The sequence below is a fragment of the Staurois parvus genome, unplaced genomic scaffold, assembly GCF_062004578.1.
Source record: "Staurois parvus isolate SC_StPar_1 unplaced genomic scaffold, SC_StPar_1.0 ptg000136l, whole genome shotgun sequence".
Classification (NCBI taxonomy): domain Eukaryota; kingdom Metazoa; phylum Chordata; class Amphibia; order Anura; family Ranidae; genus Staurois; species Staurois parvus.
Genome location: NW_028317932.1, coordinates 5,119,820 through 5,136,150, shown reverse-complemented (window position 1 = coordinate 5,136,150; position 16,331 = coordinate 5,119,820). Strand labels below are relative to the sequence as shown.

The window sequence follows — 16,331 nt, the reverse complement described above, 5'->3', positions numbered from 1 at the left end:
TCCACAGAATCTTTCTTCCACCTCACCATCACGGGCAAGACCAAAGAGCTGTCAAAGGACATCGGGGACAAGGTTTGTAGAACTCCACAAGGCTGGAATGAGCTACAAGACCATCAGCAAGAAGCTTGTTGAGAAGAAGATAACTGTTGAAGCGATTATTTGCAAATTGAAGAAATACAGAATAACCATCAATTACCCTTGGTCTGGAGCTCCATGCAAGATCTCTCCTCATGGGGTAAGGATGATCATGAGAAAAGTGAGGGATCAGCCCAGAACTACACAGGAAGAGCTTGTGAATGATCTCAAGACAGTTGGGACCACAGTCACCAAACAAAACATTGGTAACAAAATATGCCGTCATGGAGAAGGCCCATGTACAGACCTGTCTGAAGTTTTCCAATAAACATGGGCATGGACCAAAATCCCCCCTGAGATGTGTGCAAACCTGGTAACCAACTACTCACTGAACTGCAACTCAATTTATAACATTTATATCATGTGTTTTTTTTTCTGGATTTTTGGTTGATATTCTGTTTCTATCATTTAAAATACACTTATGATAAAAATCATAGACCCTTCATTTCTTTGTAAGTGGGCAAACTTACAAAATCTGCAGGGGATCAAATAATTATTTTCCCCACTGTACAAAGTGCTTTCTGTATATCCGGCAATATTTTAATTTATAAAACTCCCCTTAAAAGTGCACTATAACTGGTGCACTGCAGAATACATAGACTGCTCAAAAAAATTGAAAGAACACTTTTTAATCAGAGTATAGCATCAAGTCAAACTCCTGGGACATTGATCTGGTCAGTTAAGTAGCAGAGGGGGTTGTTAATCAGTTTCATCTGCTTTGGTGGTATTGAAATTAACAACAGGTTCACTAGATGGGCAACATTGAGACGACCCCCAAAACAGGAATGCTTTTATAAGTGGAGGCCACTGACATTTTTTTCCCTACTCATCTTTTCTGACTGTTTTTCACTAGTTTTACATTTGGCTAGGGTCAGTGTCACTACTTGTAGCATGAGGCGATACCTGGACCCTACAGAGGCTGCACAGGCAGTCCAACTCCTCCAGGATGGCACATCAATACGTGCCATTGCCAGAAGGTTTGCTGTGTCTCCCAGCACAGTCTCAAGAGCATTGAGGAGATTCCAGGAGACAGACAGTTCCTCTAGGAGAGCTGGACAAGGCCATAGAAGGTCCTTAACCCATCAGCAGGACTGGTATCTGTTCTTTTGTGCAAGGAGGAACAGGATGAGCACTGCCAGAGCCCTACAAAATGACCTCCAGCAAGTGAATGTCTCTGATCAAACAATCAGAAACAGACTTCATAAGGGTGGCCTGAGGGCCCGACATCATCTAGCGGGCCCTGTGTTCACTGCCTGGCACCATATAGCTCGATTGGCATTTGCCATTGAACACCAGAATTGGCAGGTCTGCCACTGGCTCCCTGTGCTTTTCACAGATGAGAGCAGGTTCACCCTGAGCACGTGACAGACGTGAAAGGGTGTGGAGACCGTTATGCTGCCTGTAACAACGTTCAGCATGACCATTTTGGTAATGAGTCAGTGATGGTCTGGGGAGGCTCCATGGAAGGACACACAGACATCTAGACAGGCTAGACAATGGCACCCTGACTGCCATTAGGTATCGGGATGAAATCCTTGGACCCATTGTCAGATCCTACACTGGTGCAATGGGTCCTGGGTTCCTCCTGGTGCATTGCCCAGCTTCATGTGGTGAGAGTATGCAGGCAGTTCCTGGAGGATGAAAGAATTCATACCATTGAATGGCCCCCACACTCGCCTGACCTAACACCTCTGGGATATCATGTTTCGGTCCATCCGACGCCGCCAGGTCGCACCTCAGACTGTTCAGGAACTCAGTGATGCCCTGATCCAGATCTGGGAGGAAATACCCCAGGACACCATCCATTCTCTCGCTAGGAGCACGCCCTGATGTCAGACATGCATACAAGCATGTGGGAGCCATACAAACTACTGAGTACCATTTTGAGTTGCTGCCATGAAATTTAAGCAAAATTGACTAGCCTGCTGCATCCTTTTTTCACTTTGATTTTCTGGGTGTCTTTGAATTCAGTCCTCTGTAGGTTGTAAATTTTCATTTCCATCAAACGATGGGGGCATTCTTGCGTTCCTAACACATTTGCCAGCCCCTATCAGTATAGATATCCAGCATGATATTTTTCCCCATTGAGATCTGATGTGTTTTCAAAGTGTTCCTTTAGTTATTTTGAACAGTGCATATTGTGTAGGCTTTTGGTCTCATACAAAATGGCGGGCCGCTCACTTCTGGCCTGTGCGAAGTAATATCGGGCTCCTCCCTGTGCTCTACATCATGGAGTCACATGAATACATCTGGGATTCATACAGAAATATTTAACTTTTTTTTTTTGTTCCCATTTCTTGTAAAAATATTTTCATAGACTGGATTTGTTAATACTCATGTTTTTATTTGTGTACGTGATCGATCATTCTTGTGGGTGTAAAATGTGCAGTATATATTATTTTAACTGCGGTCTAAGTTTTCAGTAAATTGCACCAAACTGCAAAAGATTGAACCAATCCTAAGACGACTTCTTCATTTACATGTTCATATTTTTTTTTTCTAGAAACACAAAGAAAGAACTCAATGATATTCGGTTTGAGTTTACTCCTGGAAGAGGTAAGATAGATTTTGTGTCTTCATTTTGAAACATAACTTCATGTAGAACAATGACTGTAGTTTTTACATACCACCTATCTAGTTTATATAAAAGTGTATTACACATTATAGATATGATATCATAGACCTAGAACATCCACTCTCTGCCAGCTCAATTAGTGTCTGTTTTCTAGATACAGCCGATGGTGTGTCCCAAGAACTGGTCTCTGCTGGTCTTGTAGATGGACGAGACTTAGTAATAGGTATTTTTTTTTTTTAATTAATTTTTTTTCAAATGAATATAAAATGTCACTATACAGTGAACATAATGGTACGTTGGCATACAAAGCATGAAAAGATTTACTGTATATATAATGCAGAGTTTAGTTTACACTTTTGAAAGTCTGTTAAAGTGTTCAGTAAAGGTAAAATTTTATCATCCCTGACTGTTTGTGTCCCATTGGAGAGATTTCTGTTTACTTCCTGTTCCATAGTTGAAAGAGGAAGTGAAAGGAAATCTCTCCAAAGTGATGGAATCCTGGTGTGTAACCAGAGTCACCAGAACTAGTGTCCCTATTTGGAAGATTTCTCCTCTATTACAGTTCTGGTGTCAAATCCCATAATTTGCGATTTTCTTTTAAGCCCCTTTCACGCGGGCAGAATCCTCTTGCTCAGTGGGGGATTTGTCTGCTGATCACCCACTGAGCAGAGCAGGTGGGTGACAGGTCCTTATCCACTCCACTTATGCAGAGTGGACACAGCCCACTCTGCTCTATGGGCGGTTGGATGTAAACCGACCGGCTGTCTATTTACACCTGACTACCCTACAATCTGATCCTCCCAGACAAAGGAGAATGGATCCCCTTCCTTTTGTTTTTAGTGGATCGGATCAGAGATAGGTGGATATAAATGGACACAAGTTTGTTTACGTTTGCCGCTCCAAAAAAGAGACTAGAGGGTTTGATCGGGTCCATCTGAAACACCGCCCTGATCATTGTGTGAAAGGGGCCTTACTTACAATAACAACAGTAAAAAAAATACAAATAGGGTAATCTCCCTAAAGAGGGCACAAAAATCAATAAAAATGGACAGATGTTCAATCTCTCTCCACTATATCCAAAACTAAAAAAAAAAGAAAAAAAAAAGGTTTGGCCTTTAGTAATAATTTAAAGAATATGTAAACCCGACATTTCATATTCCTGATATGTGACTGCTGTACTATGAACTTGTATGAAAAAGTATCCTGTTCTCTTTGTAATGCTCTTTTTGTGTGAAATCCCTGATGTTCCTGCCAGGCCCTCTGCTTTCCTTTTACAAACTGACCACACTAAGCCAGAGAACACACTGTGGTCAGTTCTGTAGCTGTGCTGGGAACTCAGTGTGCTCTCCAATGATCAGACTTGTCCTGGCACCCCCCTGCAAAGCCTTTCACTGGGAAGCTCAGTGTGCTGCTGTTTCTTCTCCCCTAGCCCTTATGCAGCTGAGAACTGAGGGTGTGTAATCTCCTTCTAAAAAAGGGGAAATAAGGTATATAATGTTATATCTGTATACAAAGGTTTTGCCTTTTATTTCTATTTTAAACTGGATATTTATCTATTTATTTTAGGTACTTATATAGCGTGGTCAATTTACGCAGCGCTTTACATATATATTATACATTCACATCAGTCCCTAAGGCTGGCCATACATTATACAATTTTCTTTAGAAAATTGCTTTAGATTTACCAAAAACCATATAATAGGAGGTCAAACCTAAACAACACTTTCAATTGTATCCAATTAACCACTTCCAGACCGGACACTTTTACCCCCTTCCTGACCAGGGCAATTTTCAGCTTTCAGCGCTATCACACTTTGAATGACAATTGCGCGGTCATGCAACACTGTACCCAAATGAATTTTTTTACCATTTTTTTGAGACAGATAAAGCTTTATTTTCGTGGTATTTATTCACCGCTGGGATTTTTATTTTTTTTGCTATGTAAATGAAAAAGTCCAAAAATTTTGAAAAGTTTTTTTAATAAAATTTTGCAAATAAATAATATTTCATCATAAATCTTGGCCAAAATTTATTCCATTGTCTTTTTAGTAAATAAAAAATCCAAATTAGTTTATAACCAAAAATTATAATTTTTAAACCTTTTGTTTTTACATTTTTATTTTATTTTTTTTATATTTTTTACATACTGTCACCCTAGCAGTACAGTGTCACCATGGTGACACTGTACTACTTGTGGGGGGTGATGAAGATTTTTTTTTTTTTTTACACTGATTGCTTTTACACCCATATAGGATGTAAAAGCAATCATTTCTCCTTCTCTTTGTCTGCATTCTTGCACTCATTGAGAAGTACTGAGTGAGCTGTGATTGGTCACAGCTTGTCACATGGTACAAGGCTGTTGTGAATAGCCTTGTACCATGTGACCTCTGTGATCATTCACAGATTTCACACGTAGTAAGCAATGATGTCACAAGTGACATCTTGCTTACTACTTTGCATGTGATCACTGATTGGCCAATCAGTGATCACATGACCGGGACCTCGTACAGAGGTCCCGTCCGACGATCGGTGTATCACTGTGGGCACCGGATCGCGGTGTTGCGCGCTCCCAGGGAGTGCGCACAAGCAGGGTGCGGGGAGGCCGTTTATAAACGGCCACCCGACCCTGCAGTGCCACCGTCCGGCCGTTTATATGCAACGGCCGGTCGGGAAGTGGTTAAGCAAGCCCTCGCACTACCTAGTTGAAGGTAAATCTAAAGGAAATTGGACAGAAAATTGTATAGTGTATGGCCAGCCTAACCCTCAAGGGGTGTACAATCTAAGGTCCCTAACTCACATTCATACATACACCTTTTAGGGCCAATTTAGACAGGATCCAATTAACCTATGATGTTTTACAAGGTGGGAGTGTAAAATCACTTTAATTCTACTTACATGACAGCACACAATGCTTAGCTCCTCTGTCCTGTGCTTTTGTTCTCCTGTAACAGGATCTTGCATCAGGAGTACATAAAACAATACCAATAAAGGTGCCCACATGCATTCGTTAAATATCATTCAGTATGACTGGTTTTTACTCTCGGAGGATGGTAAATGACTGTGTGTGCTCAGATTACATCATAACAGTTGGGTACATTACCAGTCTATAATACCCCTTCAATACAAGACTGTTTTTCAGTTTACACTGCTCTGATAGTTTGACAATTTCACATCATGCAACACTGTACTAATTATTTGGTGGCATTTAATTATCACTTTTTTCTTTTTAACTATAAAAAAAGAAAAAAATAAGAAAAATAAATATAACGTGTTTCACTTCCTGTGTTAACTGTTCAAATAAAAAATGACAAGACGGTACAAAAATCACCCAAGTAATCTCTTTTTGGAAAGTGGTCACATGATCCCCTATCAGAACACAGTGTTTTACTGCTTTCCAGAGCTGTGTGATATCATGCAACATTTTTACATAATACCGCACCACTCTGGAAGGCCCTGCATGTCACTGTACAGCAAGCACAACGCACCCGCTGCTGTGTGGTGACATGAATGAAGTTTCACTTCATATAAAGTTCAGTCAAAAAAAGGTAGTGTGTGATGTGAAAAAACGCACATCTTACCGCACTGTGTGGGCAGTAGTGTTGTGGGCTGTGGGGTAGTGTGAACAGGCCCGAAGGATAACTTCACCTTTTAATTATGTTTTTTTCTTGGGATAGTACTTGCCTTCACCGATATTTTTTTTGCCGTGGTCCTGGATGGCTGTGCCTCATATTCAACATGTGCGCCATGCTTCGTTTGTGAAGCTTACCTGATTTAGAGCAGGGTGGATAAAAATCGATTTTAAAAAAAAAAAAATAAAACTGATTTTTATTTATTTATTTTTAATTTAAATCAGATTTTTTAAATTTTTATCAAATTTATTTTAATAAAATGCTTTTGGAGTAAAGGTCTATCTATCTAAAGATAGTTTTGTTTTTAAGATGCATTAATAATTGAGTTTATTCAGCATGAAATGGAGCTTAGTAATGTAGCATAAGGCTGTATATTCTGCAATATTTACATTTTTGGTAAATTTATTCAGTGAATCCAAGCTCTGCAACAACATAACATGCACTGCATTGATGCATTCACACAATTTCACAGTAACCGTGAGAAAAAACATGAAATAAAAGAATTTGAGTAGTTCTCCAACTATGTATGATTAACCTATTAACCTATCTGTTCTGAGATCGCTGTTTTACTAACCTCACTGTTTATTATTCTAAAAAGGAAACCTTCATTTGGTTTGCAAATATTAAAGATTCTAACTACCAGCAAGAATGAGCCAGATTCCTTACATTTAAAGAGCACCTGTCATTTTAGATCCATCATGGCAGTGCCTGTTAGCAGGCATCCACTCACCTGCTGCCGCCACATCCCTCACCTTGTTGTTTCACTGCTGCATCACCAGCCGCCCCATTAAAGTGAATGGGACTGTCGGTGAGTTAACAGCGGGTTAGAGGAGGAGATGATGCTTGCTCTTTAAAAATGATTTAAATCAAGCCTTTTCACTAGTGATTTCAATCAAATCCACCCTGATTAAGAGGTTTATACTATGAAAAAAAAATTTGCAAGTAGACTAATACGGCTAGAATCACCTCATGCCTGTATCTCAGATAGCCCTTTTGATTTGACTGACTGGTCCCTCTATCTGGAAGAATAAATTAGCAGGTCGGTCTCTTCCTAACCAGATTTTCTGTCTCTCAACCAGTTGCTGCCAATTTACAGAAGATTGTGGAAGAGCCACAGGCTAACAGAGCAGTCACCTTCAAGTTGGTAAGTAATTTTAAATAGTTCATTGCCTAAAGCTGATCTCCAGTTTTAAGTGAAATTTAAGTAGTTTGTTCGGTCCAAGCTGGTCCAAATGAACTATTTACTTCACTAGGAGATTTCCTTCCCATTCCTGGAGCAAAATCAAGTTCGGCTGAACGGTGCTGAGCCATTCATAGAAAGCTTTGTATTCTTTGAATGAATACGAAACTTCCTCTGATTGACTGACTGAATCGGAGAGGTGGGCTGATGACATGATGAACTCCAACTCCATTCAGAGGAAGCTTTGCGTTCATAGAGTACAACGCTCCCTGTGAAGTCCCCGTCCTGCTGGTACACACATGCACTACACAGCATCAGGTACAGCCGCTGCATCTCTTAGTGAAGTATTAGTTTGGACCAGCTGGGTCCAAACAAACTATTTAGGCTAAAACTAAATTAAAAGCTGGAGATCAGTTTTAAAGAGGATCGCATGTAAAATCCGACAGGCTGGTTGTACCAAAGTCGATCAATCAACTTGGGTACATTTAGCCTGCCCATGCATGGTTTGAATATCAACCGTTCCCTGTTGAACTGGCCGACATTCGAACCATCTATGGCTGGCATTATATGTTGGTTAAGGATGGATAAGCTGTCAGATCAGGTGTTTTATTGAAAATAAAAAGTGGTTTCCAACACCAGCAGACCTTTTCACAGCAAATATATGGCTACTTTTTCAAGCAGTGTATATCACAACTGAGTGGACATAAGATGTATATAATCACAAGGATATTTTCCAAAAAGTGATAGTCAGTTGTAATGAAGGAGTGAGTAGAGTCCTACAAGCTAGCTATTAACATTGTTGTTTGGAAAATCAAATGGTGGTGAGTAGTGGTCATGAAGGCTTTGCAAGTTCAACTCGGTGATCAGTTTCTATGCTGCTAAAGTCAACTGTCCTGTGACCTCCTGATGCCAGTGGAGTGAGTATCTGTCACCCTGTGTTTATGAATTTCTCATTCTGGTGTCTCATTGATACTGAAAATGCTGACTGAAGGACTTCTAAAACTACTCCCTGTGGTTCTGCTGTAACTGAAGGTGGTACAATAAGATTGACATCTTGGTACGAAGAAGGCGGCTGACTGCAGCGTAGTATCTTTTTGTACTTGTAGGTCATTTATAACATAATACAGCTGTCTCACAGCAAGTAACATTGTTGGATTAATAACTGATCTGTTTGTGCACCGTTCTCTCTACAGGCCTCTGGGGTGGATCCTTCTGACATTCCAGACGATGGAAAACTCATAGGATTTGCACAGCTCAGCATCAGCTAAGTTGCAGTTTTTATGAGCTGCTTCTTAAGGAAACATCTACACCTTCATCTTTCTAATGCTTCTCTTGGCCTGAAGAACCACTACTGCCAAAGAATCAAAACTCTGGCTTGTTTTGGAGCTGTAACAACACCTATTAATTTCTCTCTTAACAGATGTCTCTAACTTAGTGTAACACACACTGAGAGGTCAGAGCTTTGTAACCGACAGCGAACAAAAGTGTTTCCACACATCATTCATTTGGATATTTTTTCTTCTTTTCATGTGAAACACGCTGGTTGCCTTTCTTAGTGCTGATGGGGCCGTCAGTAGTTTGTGCCGGCTGCCCCTCTGTCACTGTATAGGCTCAGCCAGATCTACTTGTACCTGTTTGTTACTGTTGCCTTATATACTACTGAGGATGGAGCTATGGGTTTCTACCACTCTTAAACACAAAAGGCAAAGAGAAATGAATTTTGGGATCTGATTTTTATTGGCTTTAATTTAAAGTGAACAGAAAAATAGTCTAAATAAAAACATAATTAATAATTTGAAACAGTCTCCTGTCTGGATTTATTTGCTTTATGCCTGACTTGAAGCTGGCCTTGGATACCAGGCGGTGGATAAGACAGTTCACATATGTGTATTTAGCATTTTGAACTCCAGGCAATCTGCTAAATATACATATCTGAACTTTTATCCACCAAAGGATTTTCAATTCTGTGCAGCCACTTTTGTAATTCATACATACCGCTCATAGACAGCACAGCTAGAAAGGTGACACCACTTCCTCTGTTAGATATAGGAAGTACACTTGTGTCACCTGCAACCTACAGATTGGACAGTGTAGTATCACCGGTTTTAATAAGTCTGCAACGTTGCTTGCTCTACTATCTCTTCCTTTCTGCGTATACCCTATGGGCACATGTGTACACAGTAGAGTCTGAATGGCTCCTAGTAGTGCTGTTCCCCTTACCAATTTAAGGCTGTATTAAACTAAAAACAAATTTACACAACACAGTTCTTAGGTGTGGTGGCTGCAATAGCTTTTCTTTTTTAGACTTTTTTTCCCCTTTATTTTCACCTGATGATCCAGCAAGGAAATCTGTTTTTTCATCTTCCTTTAACAGACTACGCTATCCAGACAAAGTAGCATTTATAGGGTTGAGAAAACCATTCAACACCATCAGGGGTGCTTCTAATGGTCAGTTGTTATTCATTTGTGTAAAACCTTTATACGCAGTTACAGCAAACTGTTTTTTTCCTTTTGAAATAAAGTGTGTTAGATGGAGTTCAGCTTCAATTTGTTAGTCAAGTGCATCTAAAGTTGTTAGTCCAATACTCCCCTTTCCCCAGACTGACAATGCTGCCCTGCAGACATGTCTGCTTTACTACTTCATCCACAATCCAGACACCATACGACAGTAAGTGTGTTATTGGCTGGATCACCAAGTAACATAAAGGGGAAAAAACTAAAAAAGAAAACTATTGCAGCCACCATATCAAAGAAATGATGAGCTGCAATATATTACATTTTTGGTTTTAATACTGCTTTAGGTGCAGCTGTACAGAGAATGACAAAGGCTGATAAAACAGAATCAGCTGCTTAGGCCAGTGCTTCTCAAATAGTGGGGCGCGCCCCCCAGGGGGGGGGGCGCGTTTGACCTCGGGGAACATACCGTATTTTCCGGCCCCCCCCCCCTTCCGACAGAATGGACACCAAGTACAGGGGTGGGCAGAGGGCTGCTGTCTCTTACCTGGCTCCCACGATGATCCATCCAGGAAGCGCTGCTCCTTCTGTCACTCCGGCCACTCCCTCACTCCTGCCGCTCGGCTCCGCCTCCTCACCGGTGATTGGCCGCCAGAACTGTAGCTCAGGAAAGGTACACAGGCGGCCAATCACGGGCGAGGAGGCGGAGCCGAGCGGACCTGCGAAAATCGAGTGAGGGAAAAGCCGGTAAGTGTGCAGTGCAGAGGTGCTGCTGCAACCACATATGCTGGCTGCAGCAGCACCATACTGCAACAGGGGTCAGCAAGTGTCATTTACAGTCGCGCGGGGGGGGGGGGGGCGCGCAAAATGTTTTCTTCTTCCTAGGGGGGGCATGACAGAAAATAATTGAGAAGCACTGGCTTAGGCTAACTGTATATTAAGAAATACATTTAAGGTGTTTTTGTGCAAGATGATTTTGTCTCTTTACACCCTGGTCACATCAAGCACGACTTTTAAATCGTGCAACTTCACTAAGTCACACGATTTCAAAGTTGGGGGACATGCCGATTTCAGGTGCGATTTGTAAGACATCTGACACAGATGTCTCTGCAAATCGCACCAAAAGTAGTGCATGTACTACTTTAGAAATCGGTGTGGCTCTGACCAAACTACAGACAATAGGGTGCAACTTGGCATATGATTTGCTAATCGCATGGCATGCAAAATGCATGCCAAGTCGCACCTGATGTGACCGGGGTGTAAAGGAGATAAGGCTCATCATAGTGGTAGTTTTTCTACAGAGATTTCACATACATACCACCACACATACAAAGCTTAGAGTATCACTGTAGTGAACACTTTGGATTAGTTGTCATAGGTTGACCATTACCAGGTAGGTCATAATAAGGCTATTACTTTGTTACCTATAGTGAATAAGTGAAAGTTTGTTCTCTGCTGAACTGCTGTGCGGTAACATTATTTGTGTGTTATGTTGTATGGATGAACTGTGGACATCCAGAGGTCAGAGAGATAGAATATCCTGTAAATGAATGACAAAGCTAATTGAACAAGGAGATCAGACACTTAGAACATTTTCACCTACTAACAATCACAATACAAATGGAGAGTCCAAGGGTACGCCTATAAAAACCCACGCAAGGAGGAAAACAGCAGTGTAAGCTTTGAAAAGCAATAAGATGATGCTGAAGGTTTCACTTAAGGTGATTGTAAAGTCTTCTTTTTTTTTTTTTTTTAAAATAACAAACAGGTCTATACTTATCTTCTATGCAACGGTATTGTATATAGCAGCCCCAAACCTCTTCTTATCATGTCCCACACCAGCACTCCTGGCTCCTCCTCTTCTGTGAATGCCCCCACAGCAAGCAGCTTGCTATGGGGGCACTCATGCAAGCTCGTTCCTGAGCCTCACTGCCTGTGTCCATAGAAACAGTACAGCTTGGCCTTGACCCCCTGCTCAGTGAAACTGACTGATGGCAGGGACGAGCAAATGGCTTCCACTGTAGCCTGTCGGTCCCCATATGAAAAGGGAGAGCAGACTGCAGCTGGGCTCAGTACAGGATCGAGTGAGGTAAGTATAAGAAGGGTGAGCGGGCAATACTGCTACCTAAACATTGTTTACCTTAATGCAGGGATAGGTAAAAAAATGTTTAGTCTTTACAACCACTTAAAAGGTGAAGTTCACTTTTTTTTTTTTTCCCTAAATTCCAGTTTCTCTATGTACCAATATGCAATGCTCAAAAAAAATGAAAGGAACACTTTTTAATCAGAGTATAGCATCAAGTCAATTAAACTCCTGGGATATTGATCTAGTCAGTTAAGTAGCAGAGGGGTTGTTAATCAGTTTCAGCTGCTTTGGTGGTAATGAAATTAACTGGTGCACTAGATGGGCAACAATGAGACAACCCCCCAAAACAGGAATGGTTTTTATAGGTGGAGGCCACTGACATTTTCCCTACTCATCTTTTCTGACTGTTTTTCACTAGTTTTGCGTTTGGCTAGGGTCAGTGTCACTACTGATAGCGTAAGGTGATACCTGGACCCTACAGAGGTTGCACAGGCAGTCCAACTCCTTCCGAATGGCACATCAAAACGTGCCATTGCCAGAAGGTTTGCTGTGTCTCCCAGCACAGTCTCAAGAGTATGGAGGAGATTCCAGGAGACCGGCAGTTCCTCTAGGAGAGCTGGACAGGGCTGTAGAAGGTCTTTAACCCATCAGCAGGACCGGTATCTGCTCCTATGTGCTAGGAGGAACAGGGTGATTATGCTGCCTGTAACATCGTTCAGCATGACTGTTCTGATGGTGGGTCAGTGATGGTCTGGGGAGGCATATCTATGGAGGGATACACAGACCTCTACAGGCTAGAAAACAGCACCCTGACTGTCATTAGGTATCGGGATGAAATCCTTGGAACCATTGTCAGACCCTACGCTGGTGCAGTGGGTCTTGGGTTCCTCGTGGTGCATGATAATGTCTGGCCTCATGTGGCTAGAGTATGCAGGCAGTTCCTGGAGGATGAAGGAATTGATACCATTGAATGGCCCCCCTGCTCGCCTGTATTAAATCCAATAGAACACCTCCGACTGTCCAGGAGCTCAGTGATACCCTGGTCCAGATCTGGGAAGAAATACCCCAGAACACCATCTCATTAGGAGCATGCCCCAATGCTGTCAGGCATGCATACAAGCACATTGGGGGCCATGCAAACTACTGAGTACCATGTTGAGTTGCAATGAAATTTCAGCAAAATGGACTAGCCTGCTACACCATTTTTTCACTTTGATTTTTGGGGTGTCTTTGAATTCAGTCTGCTGTAGGTTAATCATTTTCATTTCCATCAAACAATAAGGCATCCTTACGTTCCTAACACATTACCCAGTCCATATCAGTATAGTTATCCAGCATGATATTTTCCCTATTGAGATCTGATGTGTTTTCAAAGTGTTACCTTAATTTTTTTGAGCAGTATATCATTAATGTAGCTCTGTTGCAAAAAAGAAAAAGCTTTTCCTATATTCTAGGGCAGGCATAACTCAGCTACAGTTTCTTCTATAGAAAACTTCATGATTTCCTGGTGTCTTATAGGACATGAAAACATTTAGTAGAATGAGAAAGTAATTCATCAGCTGTCCTCTTAAAACATACCCTGCACCTGCCCTCCCCTCCCCCTCCAGGAGACTGCTCTCGCCCACCTCTATACTTACATGCTTCTTCAATGCAGCCTTTGTCGGTGAGCACTGTTCTCCCTGAATACACAGCTAGATCATTCCTTTGGCAGAGTGTGCACACTGGAGCAGGAGAAGGAACTGTGCAATCACAAGTCTAAAACTCACCATACGCTATACAGTCTGATTGGCCAATCTCCTTTTAGATCTACCATCTACTACATTATCTCTCAGAAGTGAGTACACCCCTCACATTTTTGTAAATACTTTATATCTTTTCATGTGATAACACTGAAGAAATGACACTTTGCTACAATGTAAAGTAGTAAGTGTACAGCTTGTATTACAGTGTAAATTTGCTGTCCTCTCAAAATAACTCAACACACAGCCATTAATGTCTAAACCGCTGGCAACAAAAGTGAGTACATCTCTAAGTGAAAATGTCCAAATTGGGCCCAAAGTGTCAATATTTTGTGTGGCCACCATTATTTTCCAGCACTGCCTTAACCCTCTTGCGCATGGAGTTCACCAGAGCTTCACAGGTTGCCACTGGAGTCCTCTTCCACTCCTCAAACATCCACCAGCTCCGTGATGTTATGACCTTGTGCTCCTCCACCTTCTGTTTGAGGATGCCCCACAGATGCTCAATAGGGTTTAGGTCTGGAGATGTGCTTGGCCAGTCCATCATCTTTACCCTCGGCTTCTTTAACAAGGTAGTGGTCATCTTGGAGGTGTGTTTGGGGTCGTTATCATTTTGGAATACTGCCCTGCGACCCAGTCTCCGAAGGGAGGGCATCATGCTCTGCTTCAGTATGTCACAGTACATGTTGGCATTCATGGTTCCCTCAATGAACTGTAGCTCCCCAGTGTCGGCAGCATTCATGCAGCCCCAGACCATGACACTCCCACCACCATGCAGTAAAAATTAGGGACTCAGTGCTTAATAAAAAGAGTGGCTATTGCACTAAAAAGGAAAACCATATGCCTTCCAAACAACAGATAAATATGAAAATGTGCAGCGCTAATGACTATATTCTTGCAAAATATATAAAGTGCCAATTAATATTCATAATCCGAAATGGAATAAAATATGTTGATGAATCAAGAAAATAAATACGTAATTATAAACGATGTGAAAAATATCAAAGTTCAAATAAGCATCAATGGTTTAAATAATGGTGACTCTTGTAATCCCAGTCGTGTACAATCGGATATTCCGGTGAAGTGTGGGGTATAGGTAAAATGTACACTCGCCAGATGCGCAATATGTAAATAATTGGTAATCAGCCAGAAATCCCTCTATGGTAGGATGGAATGCAGCGCCCTCCTCTGGAGTTGGGATGATAGGTAATCAGCCAGAGGTCCCCTTTAACCTCTTGCTGACCGCGCATAGCCGAAAGACGGCTTCACCGCGGCCGGCCAGTTCTGAGTGGACGTCATATGACGTCCTCCCAGAACGCGCTCTCCTGCGCGCACCCGGCGATCTCCGTGATCGCTGTGTCCTACGGACACAGCTGATCACGTGATGTGGTGAAAGGCCGATCCCACCGGCCTTTTACCACGTGATCAGCGGTGTCCAATGACACGCTGATCACAGGGAAATGCAAGTGCCGGTTCTCGGCTGCACTTTCCTCACGCTGTCAGATCGTGAGGAAAGTACTGCCGAGAACCGGCAGTTGTCAGAGCGGGGATCGGCACCGATCATCAGGGCACTGATGATCAGTGCCCTGATGATCGGTGCCCAGCAGTGACACCCGCAAGTTCCGCCCAGCAGTGCGCCCACTAGCCCCGCCCACCCATTCCCAGCAGTGCCCCCACCTGTGCCCAGCAGTGCACCCACCTGTGCCCAGCAGTGCACCCACCTGTGCCCAGAAGTGCCACCTACATGTGCCCAGCAGTGCCACCCACCTGTGCCCACCAGTGCCACCCACCTGTGCCCACCAGTGCCACCCACCTGTGCCCACCCACCAGTGCTGCCCACCAGTGCCACCCACCAGTGCAGCCCAGCAGTGCTGCCAGTCAGTGCCACCAGTCAGTGCCCAGAAGTGATGCCAGTCAGTGCCGTCTATCAGTACCCATCATCAGTGTCACCTATCAGTGCCGCCTATCCGTGACCCCTAATTAGTGCTGTCTATCAGTGCCGCCTATCCGTGCCACCTCATTAGTACTGCCTATCAGTGCCCTTTAGTGCTGCCTATCAGTGCCGCCTATCAGTGCCGCCTCATCAACGCAAATCAGTGAAGGAGAAAAAATACCTGTTTGAAAAATTTTATAAAAGAAACAAACTTTTTTTTTTTTCAAATTTTTTGCACTTTTTTTAATTTATAGCGCAAAAAGTAAAGCGCCCAGTGGCGATTAAATACCACCAAAAGAAAGCTCTATTTGTGAGAAAAAAATGATCAAAATTTCATATGGGTACAATGTTGCATGACCGCGCAATTGTCAATCAAAGTGCGGCAGCGCTGAAAGCTGAAAATTGGCCTGGTAAGGAAGGGGGTATAAGTGCCTGGTAGGCAAGTGGTTAAGGATAAGCTGGAGCGTGGTGGACTGCCCTCTTCTGGATACTGGGGTGGTCACCAAGGTTTCTCCAAGAAGCTGTCGCTTGACACTTCTACTCTGACTGAATCATCATAGTTTCCAGACATGATGTCCGAAAAGGGAACGCAGAGCTAAG

General features: G+C 42.6%; 1 protein-coding gene across 2 annotated transcripts in view; it reads left to right on the top strand.

Moving 5' to 3' along the window:
* The window catches only part of OXSR1 (oxidative stress responsive kinase 1), a 162,980-nt gene extending 153,661 nt beyond the window's left edge, over window positions 1-9,319 (top strand). For both annotated transcript variants that reach the window (XM_089673142.1, XM_089673143.1), the window contains 4 exons: window positions 2,639-2,691; window positions 2,865-2,933; window positions 7,419-7,483; window positions 8,713-9,319. In XM_089673142.1, the coding sequence (XP_089529268.1) occupies window positions 2,639-2,691; window positions 2,865-2,933; window positions 7,419-7,483; window positions 8,713-8,787 (262 nt within the window). In that variant the 3' untranslated portion in view covers window positions 8,788-9,319. The remainder of the gene's footprint in view (window positions 1-2,638; window positions 2,692-2,864; window positions 2,934-7,418; window positions 7,484-8,712) is intronic.
* Window positions 9,320-16,331: the final 7,012 nt, after the last annotated feature.